Raw genomic sequence first — 22,201 nt, forward strand, 5'->3', positions numbered from 1 at the left:
TTTTAGCAATGGTCTTGGACTTCTTGACCTATTGAGGGCTACACTTTGTCTTTATTTTATTAAAACACTATCGTCTCCAGCAGCTTTAAAGTTTTCTGGGCCATATCTGAACTCAAATACAAAATGTTGCTTTAGTTTGTGTCTTCAGATCTTTACTTGCATCACTGAATCATGCACCTGCTTCTACTGTTGGGCTGCTTCTCTCTTTAGGTCATTTAAAGTCATTGGGTTTAGCCTCTTTCTCTTTATACTCTCACCTCAGAGTCCGTTGTCTTAAAACATCTTGCAGTAACTTCACTGTTGAGCGTCTTTGTGCTTTACAAGTCCAAGTTCAGAGGGGAAGGACATCTGGAACAGCATACCTCATTACTATCACCACTGCTCACACATGTACATTGTAAATCATAACCCTTTGGGTCGTAGGCATCACCGTTCATACTTAAACCACTTGACTTTCGTCTCTGTTGAAAAAATTGTTTCACACCCTCACAGGAAGTGTGCAGTGAACTCTGGTGCATGAGTAAGAGCAACCGCTGCATCACCAGCAGTATTCCAGCTGCAGAGGGAACCATCTGTCAGACCAACACCATTGAGAAAGGGGTAAACTGTCTTATCATAAAGCTCTTTAAGTCTAAGAAAACCAATATTATTGGTACAGTGTCGATTGGACCTGTTTGTGTGTTTAAGCGACTTTAATAACAAGCAACAGCCCAAACCTATGATTAAAGAAAACAGAAAACGTTCAATTATTAAACTTCAACATTTTGTGCATAGTAATCCAATAATTGCAGTCAATCAGACTTAACTGCGTCATAGACGAACTATGTTGAAATTGTTAAATAAAGTGCACCACTGGAACACATCAGCACTTCTGGTTTTAATAATGTACTAAAATAGAAAAAGTTGTTTATTTTAATTAACATTTTGAATTTTACATTTTTTTTTTTTCCAGCAGCGCTCAATTATCTAACTAATCAGCCAAAATGCTGTAGGTTGATGCAAAAGCTTATAGACACAACGAATACTACTATTTTTACACTACACATTTAAGTTTTATATATACAGTTTATACATGTGGATCTAACATATACAGTATACAAATACGTAGACACACACATACATACATGACATTCACGTAATATTGATATTTTACTACTTAATGTTTACTACAGAAATTTCATCAATTAAATTGTAAAAAATACAAAATGTAGTAGCAATATTTCAATCTTATTATATTTATTTAGTAAGTATTGTATTTTATAACACTATATATTATTGCTGTCCTAGAAACAAACTCAAAAATTATTCAACGTCCTACATTAGCAGTAATTAAAAACTGAAAAATGTTGTGCCTTGCAAAAATGAAGTGTAAATCAATTGCACTCTATATAAAGTACATTTCCTTCAAAATAAAAGCCCTGGATTCCCCCCACCCCCACCCCACTATACTTATAGCCTACATTTTGTTGATTATAATTATGTTTGAACTAATCTTTTGTTATAAATACACCTTTTTTTTTTTCTTTTTTTTTTGTTTTGTTCATTCACGTAAACATGAGTTGTGTGTCTGATTTCAGTGGTGCTACAAAAGACTGTGCGTGGTGTACGGGACTCGGCCAGAGGGTGTGGATGGAGGCTGGGGTCTGTGGTCTCCCTGGGAGGAGTGTAGTAGGACCTGTGGAGGTGGAGTGTCCTCCTCTGTCAGACACTGTGACAGCCCCAGGTATGATCGCAACAATATGCATTAGGAATTCCATTGAAACCAAAGAAAACGCATGTTTATATCAAACTGTTATGTAATGTAATACACTAGTGTCACCATATACTGTAAAAAAAATATACTCGTCTGATTTATATTTCCTTATTTTATTCATTTATTACTTAATCCTTAACCAAAGTTACAGTCACTTTCCCATATTTTAATGAATCATAAATTAAGTTGTATCTATTTTTAAAAGAAGTGTTTTTTCAAAAACATATAGACTTTAATTTACCTTAACAAAGATAGAGGAGCTGTTAGGTCTTCAATGAAAATTTTAATTTTAATAAATACATGTAAATTTTTTTACATGTAACGTGTTGTTTCAACCTGTTCGTGTCCTGTATTTTTATGGCTTCCACAGGTGATGCTTGGTTAAGATAATTCCACTGTTATTTTTTGTCAAATATATAAAGGTTTCATTTATTTAGTCGACAGTTTTTTAGGAAACTGACCTTGATCTCTTGATATGTTTCGACTGTCAACTGCCAGTCTTCTTCAGAGGTGTCTAACAACATCTTAAAACATGTCAGCAGATCAAAGTACATTTCCTGAAAAAACGTCTGAATAAATGAAACCGTAACATATTATTCAAAAAGAACTTGCTGGAATTATTACATGGAAGTCAAGGAAACATCAAAGCAATCAGCAGACGCCTCTGAAGAAGACAAAAACAGTCGTCTGAAGAAATGAAACCTTAACATATGAAAGTTGGCTAAAATGTTTACACACAAGTGATAGTAATTTGTTTTCCTTCGGTCTTGCATGTTTTAAATGTCACCAGATACTAATACAGCTGATTCTCATGATGGCGTAATTATTCAGCTTTGCAGGAGGCCTAATAACATGCTTTTCATCACGACCAGATGTTTTGAAAAAGGGTAGAAGTCGAGGAAGCCAGTTTTTGTTCATGTTGTAGAAACCTGATTTAGCCTCTAATGAACCTAACGCACCCTTTTTTTTTTTTTTGGACCGCGTGCACTCTGTGGGCGAGCCTGGAAACAGACAGATCGAGGTAATTAGGGTTCAAACCCACAAGCTTCCTGCTTTGAAGCTGCAACGTGACCCACGGCGTGGCTCCATCGGTTGATACCACTGAAATATGTCATTTCAAGTGTGGTGCATGAGCTTTAAACTATCATACAAAGAAAGGAGGAGGGAGTTAATGAAACATTTTTTGCATGGATTTTCTGCATTACTGCTCTGGAATAGTGCAGATGATCTCCAGCTTATAGATCATTATTCTCTTTACACACTTCTCAGGATGAACACACCCAGTTGGGCTGTGTGTGTGCATGCAAACACAAGATCACCCAAAAGACCTGGAGGTAAAGGTTTTCCATAAAGTGACTGTAAATACTACTCTGTGTTGTTTTAAGAACACATTGTCCTCTTTTGGTGAATTTGCAGCCCAATAAAAGCATTTTTTACGTCTCAGGTGCTATTAAGTTATGACAAATCTTTGCCTTTTTCTTTTTCGCAAACTGCAGAGGGAAAAAAAAACTATTTCTTTTTTGTGATTGAAATTCAGGATCTTCTGCAGGATTCTGAGTCATTGCACTACACCCAGCTTTTTTCAATTTCACTCTCCAGATGGTTCATCTTGAACTGATTAAGACTGAGAAAGGATTGACCCAAACGTGAGGCTAACAGTGTTCTCCTTCATCACTTCTGAGCATCATGTCTGGCTTCAGTTGGTTTGAATTGTGTTAGATGTTTAATGTAGGAGGGTATGTATCTATAAAATGGTGGAATTAAAGACACTGATGTGTTGTTGGTCAACAAAGAAGCAGTAAAAAACAACCCAGTGAGATGAAAGTGGAGAGAGCAAGGATAAGAAACAGTGTTTGGATCTGTTTTCTAATGTATTTCACTCACTTGTTGGTCTTTTTGTCTCTTCGTAGGCCGACCGTCGGAGGGAAGTACTGTCTCGGGGAGAGAAAACGCTTTCGGTCTTGCAATCTCGATGTGAGTTCTTTGATCACTGTCATTATAATATAACCAAGTAATTCAGTATTTGTGTGGTCATTGCATGCGTTTGTGTGCACTGACGTCTGTTGCTTACAGTCATTTGTTTCTGGATATATATTTTTTGGAAGATTCTTGTTGGTTCTTGAAGCTAGACCATTTGAAAACCAATGATCTCAAAGGGGTTTTCTCTTTGCTAGGCATTAGCTGGTGTGGTAATAATGCTACGGCTGATCCGGTTTGTGTGTGTCACAGGAGTGTCCTGCAGGTTCCCGGGACTTTCGTGAGATCCAGTGTGCCGACTTTGATAGCGTCCCATTCCGAGGAAAGTTTTACACCTGGAAGCCCTACAGAGGAGGTGAGTCAACGCTTTAACAGTTAAAACGCTCCAAGATCCACCGACGTGAACTAAGAAACCATGACCCGTGTCATAGTAGCCGTGTGTATTTTAAGAAGGACTGTACATTCATTCAGGACTGAACATTGTTGTTTAAGGCGATATGCTTGTTGGCAAACAAACCAACTGCTACTACAACCCACAATTTATTAAATTAGACCTCTGCCCCTCTCTACAAGGGCCTAGTTTGGTTTTTGCCTTTTTTTATCTCTTCTTCCTCCCCATCGTTTGTTATCCCATTTCTCATCTGAATAAGGGGCGCCGCCCTGGTGGCGAACCACAGTTCTCCCGCTCCTGTGCTCCCATGTTTATGATTGTCTTTTCATGTTTTCTTGGACGGGATGAAACTGAAATGTGATTTCGTTGCTCTGTAACATGTGCAATGACAAATAAACTCATCTCTCATCTCTCTCTCATTTTCACGCAATGTAGCATTTTTACAATAAAAAGACTGGATACTAGAAATTTAATAGAGAAACAAACCTTTGTCATTTATAATTATTTTATTGCGGGCACAACTTCTTACAAGATTAATGAATTCAACTTAATAAAACTAAAGGCACAGATTTGGCCAAGTTAAACTCACCTCACATTGACCCATCGTTGTAACAAAGTGAACATAGAAATAGAAAAATGTATTATTATGAATAAACCACTTGCCAATTAATGTTCGGCTATTACACAAGAAGTTATGTACTTATCATTAAAATAATCGCACACAGGAAAAAGAGGGCAAGGCAAATTTATTTGTGTAGCGCATTTCATACAGAAGGCAACTCAATGTGCTTTACATGATCAAAAGTGCAACAGAAAACATTCAACAACTTAAAAATCAATAAGAACATAATGGGGGGGATAGTTATGAATATATTATTTTTGCACAATTCTTTCCATAAGACACTGAGCTTGTAGTTTGCCAAATAGGATATATTACCTTAAAACTATATATATTTATCATTGTTTACGCATTGGATTGATCACCTAACAACAAGGCAACAAGTGTCTGTTACCATGGTAACACAGAGTTGTGTGGGTATTTCAGCCGACATTTGGGTTATCAAGTTGTAACGTTTTTGAGAAGGTGTCACACTAATATAAAGACAAAGTTTAACTGCTTCAAATATGCTTTTCCAGCGTGTATTAACAATAAGCAGAAGTTCTAGTGTAAATACAGTGTAAACAGATGTTGACAGTTGTGCATGTAAAGAAAGCACTGTTAACTGAAGCTGCAGACCCTCTGTTGTCTTTCCTGCAGATGATAGCCATGTGTCCCATGACACCTCCCCCCCCCCCCCCCCCCACCCCATACTCTTTGAGATCTTGATGTATGGATGTGAAAAATAAATCGTTTCAACGACATAACTGCCTTTTATCTGGCGCTCCAATAACATAATGGCTTTCAGAGACTCGGCCTCCCAATTCCAACTTCAGGCAACAAGTGCTCCTTTCATCAAGTCAGCTGATTTTACAAAGTAAATCTTTTGCAGCTGTTGAAATAGGAAGAGAGCCACGATCTCTGCACCGCGTTAAGGCCAAGATCTCAGCGCCCAACCCTTTCTCTGTGCTCTCGATTCCTCCCGATACTTTCACTCTCTCGCACTCCATGTTTTCCTCATGCTTGCTTTCTCTTTCCATCGTGGACCTCTTTCCATTTTTCTCCTTATTTAGCTCACCACTGTGACCCCTTGACATGTCTTGTCTCTGTCCTTAAACAGAGAACAGACACCTTGTTTGGTCTTAGACAGCCAAGGACAGCTCATTAAAACAGTCTGTGCTTTATATAACTTTTCCTCCGTCCAACAGCCGCCACATTCAGCCTTCGCACTTCACTCAACTCACTGCACAAGTTGCAATACGCCCATCCTGAGACGAGCCACATTTGACCTGGCAAAGAGAAGCACCATGGGAAACGCAGTTTTTGTAGTCTTTTTCTAATTCATTGTCGGTGTTTTTTCCTTTCGTTTTCATTTCAGAATACACAATACCAGCACAGTCAGTCACACACTCAGATTTGGAAATGGTTTTAACACAAAGCAAAAAAAGATGTGTCTTTCATCTATGATAAGCAGAATTGACTTATGCAACTCACATTTGAACCCTTTTATTGTAACAAAAACCAAAGACTATTGTCTCTGTTCGAAATCGCATACTAACGTACTATTCATACGAAATCTGACGCCAAAATGAGTATTTAGACACATTAGAGAGTATGGAGAGATTGAGTATGCAAGAAATACTCGTATGTATACTATATAAGGACATTTCCTTAAGTATTCACGATGGGCACACTAGTACTCATACTCGTACCACCCCATGATGCATTGCGAGTGGAATGTAAAATCGTCCTGGGACCAGCTTCAAGCTAAATTATCCATTATTGGCATTTAGTAAATATTCTTACAAGGACTGGGTCAGTTTTTGTTTTTGATGGTTTTGTTGTTATGACTTTACAGCCTTGGCGCTGTCGAGAGATGTTTTTTGTTATCGGATTGTAAACGTAAACGTAACGTGTAGCGTAAAAAAAACCATTGTAAGGCATATGTCTTTGATTTAATTTTGGCCTGTCTTCACTCTTATGCCTCTCAACTGCGGGGCAAAACAGATGGGTACAGATGTTGGCTTTTTGACACTGATTGTTGTGTGTATGTACATGTGTCTAGGTGGGGTGAAACCTTGCTCTCTAAACTGCCTCGCAGAGGGATACAACTTCTACACGGAGCGCGCCCCCGCCGTGGTGGACGGCACCCCATGCAGAGACGACTCTCTGGATGTGTGCGTGAATGGAGAGTGTAAGGTTGGTTCTGTCACAATAATACATACCGACCGCATGGTTATCATTTTTTTTTTTTTTTTTTTGGCTGCCTGGACTCTGGACTGGATTGATCCCCAGTTTACAATCACAACAATAAACTGTGGTGCAGAAGAAACACATGGTGGATTTGTTTCCAGTGGTTGAGCACCAATATGATTTTTTTAGTAACACTTTACTTGAAGTTTTATACATTAAAGCTGACATTACGCTGTCATTATTATAACATGACACCTGTCATTAGCATGAGTAAGGTGTCATGAAGTGTCGTTCCTTACCCTAACCCTTCCTGACCCCACTAGATCCCTCCACCTAACCCGAAAAATCCCAACATAGCTCCAAAGGTGTCATAATTTAGCAAACGACACTTAATGACACCTTATTCATGCTAATGACTTAATGTGTAAAACTTCAAGTGAAGTGGTTTTCTACCCAGTAAGCAACATTTTTTATTGTTTTTCTAATAGTTGTGTTTTTCATGAGGGCAATAAAGAAACAATAGAACTGTAGAAATATTTTCATTACACAGACATAATAAAAATTTAAAACAAAAAAATATCTGTGCTTCAAATAACGTAAAGAGAGACAAATCGTAATTGAAGAGAGTAGGAGAAATCAAATGAGTGAGAAAGGAGCAAAGCCAGAGAGAGAGAGTGAGATAATAGGAATGCAGTGGATGAGAGTTGGCCTGTGGTGTAGACAGACCAACAGCTGAGCTGGAGGGTCACTGAGTTTCTGCCGAGCAGAATAGAGTGAAGAAAGAGGCGGAGGAGGACAGAAAAAAGAGAGAGGGTGTTGATAAATAAAACATCTTTTTGGATGAACTCAGAAACTTCAGCCTCCTAAAAAAAAAAAAAAAAGTCAGTGTTGCAAACAAGAATACAGAAGAGGGAGGTGAGAGGCAGCGGAGATGGAGTTTCAAAATAAAGATTTCCTATTTCCGATCGGTTGGATCTTGTGTCTTTACATGTTTTCATCCTGCCTAAAGCTTTTAGCTTCATATTTGTGGATCATAACATTAAAAACAAACCTAAAACCCTTTTTGTATCTCCTCAGTAGGGATACACAATAATGCTACTTTAAGTGTCAAAATGGCAATTTTAGCAGTTCACTCACAAGTTGGGTTTAAGGCTCATAATACAGATGCTAAACTAAATCAAAGACACAATGCTCGATACAGATGTGGTCACCAGGATGTGGCTCAGTTTGCATTCACAGTACACTTCTGGAATCGCTCCAAAGTGACAAGAAATCCCAGAGCTGCTTGTTTTTGATGCTGTGACTCAGATCAAACGGTGTTAATGTGACTTTTAGGAACAATAAAGCAGTAGAGTGAACAAGCAACAGTGAAGCAAGTAGGTGACTCACAGAGGCTTATGTAAGTTGGTGTGTTCCCTGAGCTGGTGAAGCCATAGATTGTCTTCTGCCTGCTAAAAATGTTAAAACCTGGTTATTTTTGTGAGTTTCTACAAACTTCCATACCACATATTAATCTTTAATCACTTGAGAACAAAGGAGATTCAAAATACTAACAATTTGCTGTGTTTGCCTTTAAAGTAAAATTGGTTTATTAATATACTTGAGTGTATTCCTGATCCCACTTTTTGGTCATGATTAGTTTGAAGTCTTTTCTTTTGTGAAAACTCAATTTAACCCCAGGTATGAATAACTTTAGCTTGAATGTGACCCAGATCTTAATGAGGGGACGAGATAGTCTTTGCAAAGTTCTCGTCACACGTAAGGCCAAGGTTGCATCAATGGAAATGGTCATTATTAGATAACCTCTGTTTGGACTGATTATATTTGAAACTGTTCAGTTGGTGTAAATCGTATAAAACAATTCTCAGTGTTTCTCTAAAACACGCAGCTGCCACAAGAACATACAAGAATAAAGTTAAACACAATTCATTTTCTTCACTTTAACTCTGGTTTGATCCACGGTTCAAAAGCCGTCGTAAGAATATTATAACATTTATTTATGTCGACAGTTATGAGTTTTAGCAACCCAAAAAAATGAATGCATCTGCTCAAGCTCTAAATACACATCTGGACTGAACATCTGATATTTCTGTGTTTTGAAAAAGTGGTCTGGAAGACATTAGGAGGTAATCATTCAGCCCGGCCTCCAACACCTCTCGGTTTACACACTGTGGCCCTTCACCCTGGAGTCCTGACCCGGGCTGACCCTGAAGCTCACTCGCCCAATTCTTCCCTCTCCACAGCACGTCGGTTGTGACCGTGTCCTCGGCTCAGACGTACGCGAGGATCGCTGCCGGATCTGCGGGGGTGACGGGAGCAGCTGCGTCTCTGTGGAGAGAGTCTTCAACGGCTCGCTACCTGAAGGAGGTAGACGTCTGAAATACACAACGCACTGGTTTCCACTGAGGATTGTTGGCTTCCTGGCTCAAACACAGATGTGACCTGCCTTTCACTCTTAATGGAGCAGAAGGATTATAACTTAACTTTAAAGTTGAATAACTCTATATACAACTTTAGTTTTCTCAAAACCTAATCAACATTATTCTTGTGCACGTTTATAATTGGTCTTCTGCCTCAAATATCCATCTGTGATGTTTGCAGCACAATGACGAATCATTTTGTGTTTTTTTTGACAGGTTCTCTATTCATTAATTGGATTAAAGATTAAGTCAGTGGTGTCAAACTCATTTTAGTTCGGGGGCCAAAGACACACAAGTTTGATCTTAAGTGGGCCACAGAATATAGGCGGGAAAACAAAGAATTTCAACAATAATATGTCCTACTTTGCACTTCCACCTTTAAATGATAAGTAAAGTATGTAATAAGTGATGGATATCAGGCTCTGCAGGATCGTCACCTAAATGTACTTAATTTTTTTTAATTATTTTTATTTAATTTGGGGACATTTTATAGAATAATTTTAGTTAAATTGCATGATTTCTTGGGAAAAATTGTTCTTTCAACAACTTGCTTTTGAAAATGACTGTGATCTCTGCAAATATTGTAAAGTTTCATTGAATTTGTGTATTTTGAGGGACTGCAATATCTATAATTGAATTATTTGGTAATTTCACTTTCTCTGCGGGCCGAATTGGATGCCCTAAAGGGCCTGAATTGGCCCCAGGCCTTGAGTTTGACACATGGATTAAGTGATTGTACTTTGTTAAAAATGAAGAAAATGCAATCCACTATACCTCTCCATATCATAGCTCTGGATTCCACTGAAAATGCATCATCTCCAAAATGCCAGTGGAGGACGTGTTCATCTGAGTGCACTGGAGTTTAAACTGTGCTCCATACTTAATGTGTCAGAAACCCTTAAGCTCAGTCGACTCGGTTACTACTGCAGCACAGCATGTTCTCATCTTCAAACGAACTCCCGGCACAGGATGTCGTTCTTTTTTTTTTTTGTTCTCAGTCAGATTTATAGTGAGCACGATCACTCAGTCATGTTCACAGCAAGATTTAGATTTCTTTAAAGTCCCAAGAAGTCCAAGTTAGCGCTTTTTTCTCTGGTCACGCTAAAGAATCATTTTTAAATCCTCCGGAAAAATAAAGATTCATCAAAAATTTAAAAAACAAAGCCAAAAACAACTTATAAAGCACCAAATACAACTTGGTCACTGATCATATCAAATGAAAGAGACATTAGTGTTGGCAAATAATTACAGTGGTTAGTTCTGTCAAACAGCAGGATGGCTCTGTGTCCAATTTTTAATTTGAGAACTGGATCGTTCTCTGTGGAGTTTGCATGTTCTCCCTGTAATATAATAATTATAATATAAACTTTATTCATAGAGCACTTTTCAAAACACATGTTACAAAGTGCTTTCCAAACGCAGCTATACATTACAAAATAAAAGATATAGAGTCTTGGCCAAGGATTTAAACAGTTTAAGAAACAAACATAAAAGAAAAGTTAGAAGTTACTTAAAATCAGTGACGGCTCTACGATAAAAGTATGTCACAGAGTCTGCAGACCTGATTTCCTCAGGCAGATCATTTTGTGAGACTTTTCAGCAGGAAGATTGAAATCCTGGTTGGGTAATACATTTGCTGTATTTTTTCACTGTTTTTGAAAAACTATGGATTAACTATAATAGACTAGATTACATTATAATGTACTCTTGATTACGCTAAAGCAAAAAGAAGAAGCTTTGATTTTGAAGCTTGTTTTGCCATCCTCAGAAACTGGTCGCCTCTTTAAGTCTCGAAGCATCAACTTTCAAATGCATGCTCTGTGAGTTAAATGTGCATTCTAAGTTGCCAGTTGTGTTGTTTTATTTTTGTTTCCATTCGTCCAGCCTGTGTGAGTTTGGGTTCAGTTGAGAGCAGCGACCCAGGAGTCAGAGGCCATGGGTTTAACAGCTCCCTTGCTCTGCGTTTAACACTTACACCTTTGATTAACTCCAGAACTGCCATAGTTTTGTGTTGGTAGATGAACCTAAAACCTTAGAATATGTGAAATCTATACCATTAAATACATTCAAACCTCTCTGCTAAAAGTTCAGTCTACTTAGAACAGATTAGAAATACATTTTTCTTATACTTGAGGTGAACTGTTTTGTACAGTGCTGCAGTGGTTGATTTGCACACATGAGAGGAGAGCCAAGCTGAGCCACAGAATGGAGACCAGAGCCCAAAGGCAGATGGAAATAAATAGAGAGGAGAAGCCAGCGCTTGGCGTCTTTTATGCTCTCGAGCAAAGAGCCGAGCTTTACGGCTGCCCAAGAATTCAGCAGGAATCTGAAGCATAGGCGCAGTTTGAGATTCTTGCCAGGGGGGAGTCAAAAGAAAATATAGAATTAAACATATGGACCATTTTGAGATTCATGTCTACCACAATGTGTGTAACATATACAATAATGCTAAAATGATCAGTAACATCTCTCTATAAAAGCAAGGAAGCTCTGCATGTGTGTGTAAGTGTAACTAGATATTTATACTAAAAATACACAAAATGACAATAGAAATGCACAAAACTACACCAAAAAAGATACAAAAATACACAAAATGACTCCAGAATTACACGCAATGGCCACAAAAAACAATGTTTATACAAAAATGCACAAATAGATAACAGAAAGATACAAAAATACACAGTGACTACAAAAAACATACATTACAGTAAAAAAACAAACACATTTATCATGCGCATGTCCCATAAAATTAAACCAGGGAAATTGCACTTGCTATTTTACTTTGCACCCAGAGTACAGAGTATGTACACCTCTTTATACATCCAACCTTCAAACACATACTCATTTGGCCATAATTGACAGCTCTACTTAAGCCCCCACTATATGAATACATACTTAAACGGGCACTATACTAGCAATTGGTAATGTTGACGACAAAGATTTGCGTCGACACGTCGTTTAATGTTGTAATTTCATGATAAAATCAGGCTGGCGGGCGCTTTCTGCTTCTTTTTTGCTGCAGTACCATACATGAACTGCTGGGCACAGTATCACTTCGCCATTTACATTGTGAAAAAGAATTGCAAAATAGAAGAAGAACCAACCTAAAGACAAGGGCCGCGTCCGAATAGTCCATCCTATCTCCTTTTCTATCCACTGTTCCTTGACCCCCGGAAGTGGTGGCCATGATAAAGAGCGTTTGAATATTCTTTAAGCTGAGTAAAGGAGGCGCAATGATTCCTTTATAACCTCCTTTAGTCTAGGAAACACTGATGCATCCTTTACCAAAGGAGACGAGATAATACTGACCCACAACTCCTTGCGGCGACAACACTTAAAGGGACATGCACAGCCAAGCGCTCACGGAAACTCACGATGACCGACAAGGGACGGAGATCATGTAAGTTACCAATGCAGTTTTATGCATTGAACAACTTTAAATAATCTAAAACCCATATTATATGTAAGCCATATTAATAGATTATAACTGGCATAAAAGAAAGCACTCTGTCTTTCAAAAAAAAAAGGGATCAGAGACATTTTAGCCACATTATGTTTTATTCAGTATAATTCATATTTCTGAGGGCAAGGTGATCGTAAGCATTGCAATGTAACGTTACTATAGTTTCACATTTGTTCCTACTAGCCTCTTTTCCTTTGATTTACATTCAAACCTTGGGATTTATTAGATTATGTCAGTGGAAAGTGTTATGAATGCGCTTTTAGTAGTGCATTTTTGGAAATTTGAAGTTTTTTTTCACCACGGCAGATGTCACTAACCTTCGCTTATTCGATTATTACGTCATCGAGTGAAAGTGCTGGCATTTTCCTAACTCATCTCCTAATACCTTTCCTTAACCCCGTGACGTCATCCACGGGGTTATGGAAAAGTGGATAGGAAAGAAGATAGGAGGGACTAATCGGAGGCAGCCAGGAAGACGATGGACACAAAATAACTTGTATTTTTAAAAGAACAACAAGTGAATTTATATATATTTTGTACGGTGATGTGTTTTATGGCACTTCAAGTATTAAGAATTTTATTTCTTTTATTGATTTGAGAAAGCTGTAATGAAATGGGCCCCCAGCAAACTCAGCGTTTGATCTGAAGTCTTTGCTCAGTCTATTGTTTTTAATCTGAACATCTCTTCTCTAAACGCTTTGTCCTGCTTTCGTTCTGTGTTCCTCAGGTTATGAAGAAGTGGTCAGAATTCCTAAAGGATCCGTGTTCATCCATGTACAGGAGCTCAACATCTCCCTCAACTACCTGGGTAAGAATGACAAAGCTCGTACATGCTTTGTGTTATTTTCTAATCTACCCACCGACTGACACATTGGCTTCATCTTCACTCAGTGCTAAAGAGCAAAGCCGATCAGTTCTTCATCAATGGGAAACTGACTATCGACACGCCGCGCAGGTTCAGCGTCGCCGGGACAACCTTCCACTACAGACGCCCCACAGACGGACCAGAAACACTTGAAGCTTTGGGACCAACAAACATGACCCTCATTGTGATGGTGGGAACAGACCAATGTTCATGACGTGACAAGGGGTTCATGTTTGTTTGTGTGCGTCTGTAGGTGCTGGTGCGTGAGGAGAATCCAGGAGTTCATTATCGCTTCAACCCCCCCATGAGTAGGGACCCTTTGAGCGGCTTCGCCTGGCACTTCATCCCGTGGTCACGCTGCTCTGCTCTCTGCGCTGGAGGTACAAACAAACAATGGACCACTGTGAGGGGAAATGTAGTGACCACAAGAGTGTTTACACCCCTGTAGATAAACATACAGCAATACTTACATCTAAAATCCTTGGTATTGGCACGATTAATATGAATGATACATCCTTTGGTGTGCAATTTGTGCATCCATGGCAACAAGGGAAGGAAAAAAGGGCGACTTAAAAAGATTTCAATAATAATAATGGACTTTTTGAGGAAGTGACAAAAATGTCTGCTGGTTAAAGGAAATTATGAACCTGTGCACAAAACAGTTCCACCTTCATGTCTCTACTTCATATCTTAGGACAATGGTTCTCAACCTTTTCAGCCCGCGACCCCCAAAATAAAGGTGCCAGAGACCAGGGACCCCCACTGTACCTGAAGGTGGTTGAACACAGACATGAACATTGAAGGACAGTCATGTGGAGACAGGGCCATCTATAAGGGGGGATAAAGGGGAGAGCTTTTTGGGGACCGTCCAAAAAGTCAGCAAAATGATGGTCTATTGTTCTATGAATCTGTGGTAAGCACATTTATTTACCTGAGTAATATCCACTGTTATCCAGGAAGTTATTATTATTTGCGCCATAGTATAAAGTCATCTTAAAGATGTAAATCCTTATTTTAATCTAAAATAAAATTGGTTAAGAGTGAGAAAATTTGGTGAAATGGGATTTTAAAAACCACAGAAATTGGTTAAAAGTTGCAAATTAGTGGCCAAAAAACGGACAGAAAAAAGTGATAAAAAGGGTTCAAAGTGTCAATATTGGAACAATTAGTAGGAATAATTAGTTTAAACTTGCAGATAATGGGCATGACAAACTGTTAAAGTGGTTAAATTGGCCAAAATAAACATTATATATGGTGAAAAGAGGATAAAAGTGACAATAATGGGTCAACATATGGGACATTAGGTGGAAAAAGTGGTAGAAATGGTTTATAAGTGATGAAAATCTCTTGAAAGTGGAAGAATGTGCAGAAAAGGCATTGCATTTGGATGGAGAAGTGGCAGCAATGGGAGTAAAGTAGCAAAAATGCATTAAAAGGAGCAAAAAAAATGACAAGAAAAAGTCATGAAATTAAGTTAAAATATGGTAAGTTTGGTGTAGCTGTAAAAATAAGCAAAAATGGGAAATTCAGAAAATATTTGTAGCTTCTTAAAGGCATCTGGCGACCCCTTTCCAGTGTCTCGCGGCCCCAAATGGGGTCCTAACCCCAAGGTTGAGAACCCCTGTTTTAGGAGAACTATGAATCAAGTAGTGACTGCCCCCCATGGCTATTAACCTAACATTAAAATTTGCATTGTCTAGCATTAGCATTAACGTAAAATGAGTTAACATTAGTATTAGCCTAGCATTGAAATTAGCATTTGCTAGCATTAACATTAACCTAGCGTTAGCATTAATATAAGATTAGCATTAGTCTAATATTAGCATTAACACAAGCCTATCATTAACATAAGCATTAATCTAGCATTAGCATTCATCTAATGTTAGCATTAACTAGCATTAGCTTAACATAAGTTTAACATTAGTACCCCCATGACTATTTGTGTACCCCTGGGGTTACCTGTACGCCACTTTGGGAACCTAGACGTTAGAGGTATCATCTTTAAGCTACGGTACTTTTGAAAACATTGTATATCAGTGAAATGCCATTAAAATAAAATTTAAAGAAAAGATGGGAGATTCATGTCATTGGAACTCAGGCTTCCATAATAGGGTTGAAAGAAACGTTTGCATTGAAAATTAAAATTATGACATTGGATGGACGAATCGACTCCTTTTTTTTTTTTTTTTTTTTTTTTTTTTTAGGCCATTCCTAGCAGGAAACACGATTACATTTAGTGATAATAAACTAGGGCATAGCATTTTGGAATATTTTCTTTTGAAAAGATCATTAGAACTGTGGCCATGATGGTTTCTGAATCAGAATGAGTTTCTTGTGCTTACTTTCATTAACAAAAGTATTATCAACACATGATTTAACATGGGTAAACTAACATTAACCAGTCATTACAGTAAGTAGGGAAATCTAACAATGGAAAACACAAGCTGTCGACTCAGTGCTCCAGGATACCAGGATTATATTTGTCCTGTTGTGTGTACAGGCACACAGGTCCAGCAGGTCGTGTGTAGGAAGCAGACAGACAACTCCATCGTCATCAACCACTTCTGTGACAAGAAGAACAAGCCCAAAGAGAAGAAACGAACCTGCAACACTGAGCCGTGCTCTCCAACGTGAGTGGGCATGTCATGAACATCTTAATGTTTCTCAGGATGCTTTTGTTTTGTATGTTTTAAGAAAAGAAATCATTAACATAGAAGATATCCACATATTACAGTGTTTTTCAACCTTGGGGTTGCCTGAAATGTCTATGAAATGACTTAAAACATTTTTTATCTTTTTTAGATTATTATTCTTTATCAAAAAAAAACATCACACGCAATCTCTAAAAACTGTATTCTGTACTTTCACTTCCTAAAAAATTAATATAGTTAAAGAAAATACAGTGTAGAAATTAACTAATTAAATAGTTAATTAGAAAATAATAAAAGTTTATATTTTTGTAATTTTCTCTACTTTCACTTCCTCAAATATAAATCTAGTTAAGAATAAATATAGTATAAAAATATCTGAGCTGGCTCATCTCGTCACTATAGTGCTACTCGTAAAGACTGTATCATTAACATGATCAAAAAGTAATATATTAAAAAAAAAATGTCTCTGGGGTTGCCAGAACTTTGGCATATCAAAATGGGGTCACGACCCAAAAAAAGGTTGGGAACCACTATATTGTGCATTTTTAAAGTTTCATGTGATTAATTCTCAGGACATTAAACAATGATGCATTAATGTGCTCGGAGGTGTAAAAGATAGGGTTCACTGTTATTTTGTAAACCTCATACAGACGCTGTGTTTTATCTTTATGTATTTTACATGATGATGTACATTTGGGGGCGGGGGTTCTTTCTGCTTGTAGCTGGGGGACTGGAGCCTGGTCGGAGTGCAGCCGTAGCTGTAACGGCGGCCTGCGCACTAGAGAGGTGTTGTGCAAACGAAGGATCTCAGTGATGGAAGAGAAGGTCCTGGACGACTCGGCCTGCACCGCCCCCCGGCCCTCACTCACCGAGCCCTGCAACAACCACAGCTGCCCCCCGGAATGGCTGGCCCTGGACTGGTTGGAGGTACACCAAGGCTTTTGATGCACCGGGGCTCTTGATTAAACCGACATAAATATAGTATAAGTAGTACGCTGGTATGCCCTATGTCTGATGTCACAATGAGTATGTGATACATTCAAATGAGATAGTATGGAAAGATAGAGTATGCGAGAAATACCCTAATGTATACTATATTGGGACATTTTTGAAGTATGCATGGTGGGCACACTAGTCATACTCAACTGCCCCATGATGCATTGCGAGCCGAACAAAAAATCGTCCTGTGACCGGCTTCAAGCTAAAAGTCAAACATCTCCTTTTCAAAACAAAAGCATCTCTTCTCGTCTTCCATTAGTTTTTTTAAACACTTTTACAAATAGGGCTCTTGTTTTGAAGTTAACCAGAAGTTTTCTCAGTAGCACAATGGCGGATCTCCAAAAATGTCTGCATGAAATGTGTTTCTGCGAGTTTTACGGATCGAATGAGCACATGTTGATATTCTACTTGGTCACTTGTCACTTAAAATGTTTTAAGATATTTAGCCTCAGTGTGCTTCACGTTTTGATTGTTGTAGGTTCAAAAGTATACTTCAGTGGGAACGATCATCTCCTTAATCATACCTATAGTGTATAGTAGACAGTTTATACTCATTGAGTTTGTTCTTTATAGTACGGAGTGACAACTTTGATTTATTCCTGCAGGGAAATTGGAAAGGTAGTCAAGGTTTTTCCAACTCCTTTGTTCCATTGAACTGACTGTAGCTCTAAGTCCTTTCTACAGTGTTTCTGCTGATGGTTAAAAAGTGTTTCCTTCATGTTTTTCTGCTTTCAAACATAAACATGTCTCTGAGACACTACAGTGTTCATTAGTTTGTGACTTCAGACTCATGCAGCGAGGTCACCCACAACACAGGGCTTGTATCCAGCTGTTAGACCATAGAGGCTCTGCTCTTTGTGCTTTTCCACAGCTGCTGCCCTCTGTTGAGCGGATTAAGATTTCTTTTTGACCGCAGTGACCCCTCTGCTAGTCCCTCCCACCTGATCCTTTCCTTTTTTCTATTTTTTTCTTGCTTCCTCTCTCCTCCTGTCGGCCTGCAGTGTGCGCCCAGCTGCGGTCCTGGCTACAGGCACCGTGTGGTGTTGTGTAAGAGCGGCGAGAGCGGCGACACTCTACCCGAGTCCAAGTGCCCCAAACATGGCCGACCCACCTCCAGGGTGCGCTGTAACCTGCAGCGCTGCCCACCCCCTCAGTGGGTGACTGGTCCCTGGGGAGAGGTAAGAGTTCAAAGTTGGAGCATTACTGTTCCTGTGTGAGGATTGCTGATGCTTCATTGGATTAAACTGTGACACAACAGGCCACGGATTAAAAGAAAAAGCATTTCTTCTCACTTGCTTGATGCAATTTGTTTTAACTGGTGCAAAATGGGGGAAAAAAAGGAGTAATGAGGTCCTGGGGACATTTGTTTGATCTCAGCACAGTAGAAAACAAAGAATTACTCAGCCATCATCTCACCCCACAAAAAATGAGCCAAATTAGTAAAAAAAAACATGCTTGAACATGCTGCTCCAATAACATAATGTTGATATTTATTAGTATTTTTGGCCCTCAAAGAATCAATTTCCAAATTTATTGAGCTAACGTAACAAGTAACAACATATTTTATAATGAAACAAAAACGTATTTAAACTAATCACCTGCATTAAAAACAAATGTAAACGTGCAGTAGTCAAAAAATACAGGAAATAAAGAAACATTGTTTATACTTTGAGACACAAAGCTTAAGAAAACAAAAAGGAAATTTAATGCACGTATGAAATAAACAGGAAAAAAAAGTAACATCATGTTTCATAATGCAACTAACATATTTCATGAATAAATTAAAATTCTAAATAAATAAATGTATTTATTTTATTAATAAAATAATTTTAGTTATTAATAATTTATTATTCATATTAATAATAATAATAATGTATAATTATTTATTAATAAATAAATGTATTTATTAATTAATTAATCACCTGCATGAAAACCACATTTTTAGGGGTTAGTTAATGACTAATAGTTACTGTAATTAGTCAAAAATGCAGAGCATAAAGGAACATATATTTTTTCAGTCATTTTAAATCATTGTTTTTGCACTTTAGTTCCACATTACATTTTGTTCCTGGTCACATATCTAATGTAGACCAATAATTGAATGCTCTTTTAATTTCTGCTACATTTTTAAGCTCCTCATTATTACTTTCTTTGTGTGTTTCTTTATTGTTATTGATCTCAGAAGGTTTGTTGCGCCCCACTTGTCGTTCTGTACCTCTATTCCCACACACTTTCAGAAGCACTGGTATAAAGGATGTGTGTGATTTATAAGATGTAGATATGTAGATTAAACAATAATGCTCAAGTATTAGATATTGATCAGATATGGTTATAGATCCCCGGCCTGTCTGTCCTCAGTGCTCTGCCAAATGCGGCCTGGGTCAGGAGATGCGTTCAGTGCAGTGTCGGACTCACACCAGTCAGCCGTCCAACGAGTGCCTGGAACACCAGCGACCCGCCGCCATGCAGCAGTGCAAGAGCAAATGTGACATCGTTCTGCCCGTCGGTACGGACAACCCTGAAGGTCAGAGGTCAAATGTCATACTTCCTGTGCTGTGCAGAAATATGAGCTTTAATGGCACAAAAGGAACGGTTTAGATCAGTCAAAATTAGTGACATGAAAACTAGTGGCATTTGGTTTGATCATTATTAATAAATTAGAATGCCATCTAATTTAATTATATTGATTTCATTTTTTTTAATCAAATACTGTGTGATAAAACTAGAGGTAGTTCTACTTTTCTTTTTCCAGTTCATGTTCTCCACCGTGGACTCAGGAAATGCCTCAGACAGAGCTTTTTTTTCTTTAAATAAATATTACTTATGATGACGATCTCTCCTGAGGGAAATGAAAGGGAGCGTTTCAGAGATGGTTCTGTGGGAAAGCTTTTCTCAGAAGGGAACGGTTGTCAGGTATGAATAATGTGAGATGTGAAAGTGTTCTTCAAGAAAGGTTTGCAGTAAAAGGCGTCCTCTTCCTCTTGGTATTTATAAATGTCACTGCACATTTAGAAAAGAGAAACTTTCCCCGCTGAAACATTTCAGCGTGTAGCAGTTTGATCAAATTAAATACATCAAATTAATTCTGTCAATCGATCACTGATAGTAAAATATCTATAGAGCACATTTAAGTCTCTTTTATTGAAGGCGACACACAAACGGCTCCAATACGTTTTTAGGGTTAGAGGTCAATTATAATTGATACTTAATTGTAATTTAAAAACTCTGCTGTTGTTGTAATCATCATTGAATTGTAATTGAGTTCAGATAATTGACTTTGTAATTGTAATTGGCATGGGAATTAGATTAATACAACCAATTACAATTTAATTAAACGCTTACCTGTGGAACCATGTTATAGTTCTATGGCGTACACATAAGCAGTAGACAATTATATTAAAATATGCTTCATTACAAGTTTTCCTGCCTGTTTTCTTGAGGATAATTTCAAGATTTGAAAAAAAAAATATATATACAGTAAATCTAGGGGTATACTGACAGAAAAAAAGCTGACATCGACACCACAAATATTAATATTAATTGTGTTTTTGTTAATTAGGAAGCTTAAAAAGGTAACCAAAAGATGCAAAATAAATTGGATGATAGATATTTTTTGTGTTTTACAGCTTATTTAGTACTTGTTTTCATAAGAGATGCTAACACAAGTGTGATAAATGGAATTTGAACTTTAGTAATTGAGGACATAATTGTAATTGACTTTCAGTGGAAAAATAATAATTGAATCCAACTCTGGCGCTAATCCAGTATAATATTGTTTTTCTCCCATGCAGAGTGTAAAGATGTGAACACTGTGGCCTACTGCCCCCTGGTGCTAAGGTTCAAGTTCTGCAGCCGGCCCTACTTCAGACAGATGTGCTGTAAGACATGCCAGGGACACTGAAGCTCCCAGGATCATCTCTGGAAGTGTCTAGAAGAATCTCACAGCAGCCTCATCTCTGGAGTGTCACCGTCACACAGACTCCTGACAAACTCCTCTGAGCTGACGGTCCACGATCACTCTGCCTGAGCCAGCCCCAGTCCACATGCTCCACAGTGAGAGGTGGCTCCTAAAACCAGCCACGAGGGACGTCTCTAAACAATCCCTTTTGTTGTATGATATTGGTGCTATGTAATTTCACTTTTTTGGCCTCAGAACCTCGGGAGCCACATATCAAACGTTATCCTTTCCTGCCTGTATAATAACAGGAGATTCATGTTTAGATGTTTATTTACTTTTGTTTGTTAAAAAGAAAACCAAAAAACAACCAGTATTTTTCAGATAAGTTATCGTGGAAAAAGAAAAACTCCATGTAACTGAACAACGTACTTGTGCTTTTTATGGTATGTTAGCTGTTATTAGATTGTTACACTGCATTTCGTTACTCGTCCTGGTTTCATGCTTTGGGAAGCTGCAGGACGCCTTGTGCTTAGGGCTGGGCGATATGGACCAAAACGCATATCTCAATATTTTTCCTCAAAATAGCGATATACGATATAAATCTGGATAATTTTATATGAAATGAAGTCTGACCAGAAAGACAAGTCCGGGTTAAATTTGCTGACGCGAAATGACACACAAGCACATTTATTAACAAACAGCTGCACAATATGTGCCACTTTTGGCTTTTTCTCCTATAAGGGACAGCACGTGTGGGTGAATTCTGTAGTGTGGCTTGCTTAAGGGAAGGTCTGGGTTAGGACGCACTCAGAAATCCATCTAATTGTGCTTTTCATGCTGTTCTGGGATGTAGCAAAAGCAGCGACTCCTAAAACAAGTATTTTAAAACAAAACAAGCTATAAAAAAATATATATATATATCAATCAGTGTACTGTTTGTTCTTTGGTTATTCCATTTTAAAACCAAATCAAAATAACAAATGGTGTGGTTGT

The 22,201-nt window shown here is 38.1% G+C and overlaps 1 protein-coding gene across 2 annotated transcripts in view; it reads left to right on the forward strand.

Annotated features, from left to right (window-relative positions):
• adamts10 (ADAM metallopeptidase with thrombospondin type 1 motif, 10) overlaps positions 1–21,836 on the forward strand; it is a 51,736-nt gene extending 29,900 nt beyond the window's left edge. For both annotated transcript variants that reach the window (XM_028445578.1, XM_028445579.1), the window contains exons 13-26: positions 493–600; positions 1,578–1,723; positions 3,664–3,727; positions 3,983–4,085; positions 6,785–6,918; positions 9,156–9,279; positions 13,523–13,603; positions 13,687–13,850; positions 13,914–14,040; positions 16,161–16,290; positions 17,034–17,238; positions 18,312–18,488; positions 19,669–19,834; positions 21,102–21,836. In XM_028445578.1, coding sequence (XP_028301379.1) covers positions 493–600; positions 1,578–1,723; positions 3,664–3,727; positions 3,983–4,085; positions 6,785–6,918; positions 9,156–9,279; positions 13,523–13,603; positions 13,687–13,850; positions 13,914–14,040; positions 16,161–16,290; positions 17,034–17,238; positions 18,312–18,488; positions 19,669–19,834; positions 21,102–21,211 — 1,839 coding nt within the window. In that variant the 3' untranslated portion in view covers positions 21,212–21,836. The remainder of the gene's footprint in view (positions 1–492; positions 601–1,577; positions 1,724–3,663; positions 3,728–3,982; positions 4,086–6,784; positions 6,919–9,155; positions 9,280–13,522; positions 13,604–13,686; positions 13,851–13,913; positions 14,041–16,160; positions 16,291–17,033; positions 17,239–18,311; positions 18,489–19,668; positions 19,835–21,101) is intronic.
• Positions 21,837–22,201: the final 365 nt, after the last annotated feature.

The sequence above is a fragment of the Gouania willdenowi genome, chromosome 4 (assembly GCF_900634775.1).
Source record: "Gouania willdenowi chromosome 4, fGouWil2.1, whole genome shotgun sequence".
Lineage (NCBI taxonomy): Eukaryota > Metazoa > Chordata > Actinopteri > Blenniiformes > Gobiesocidae > Gouania > Gouania willdenowi.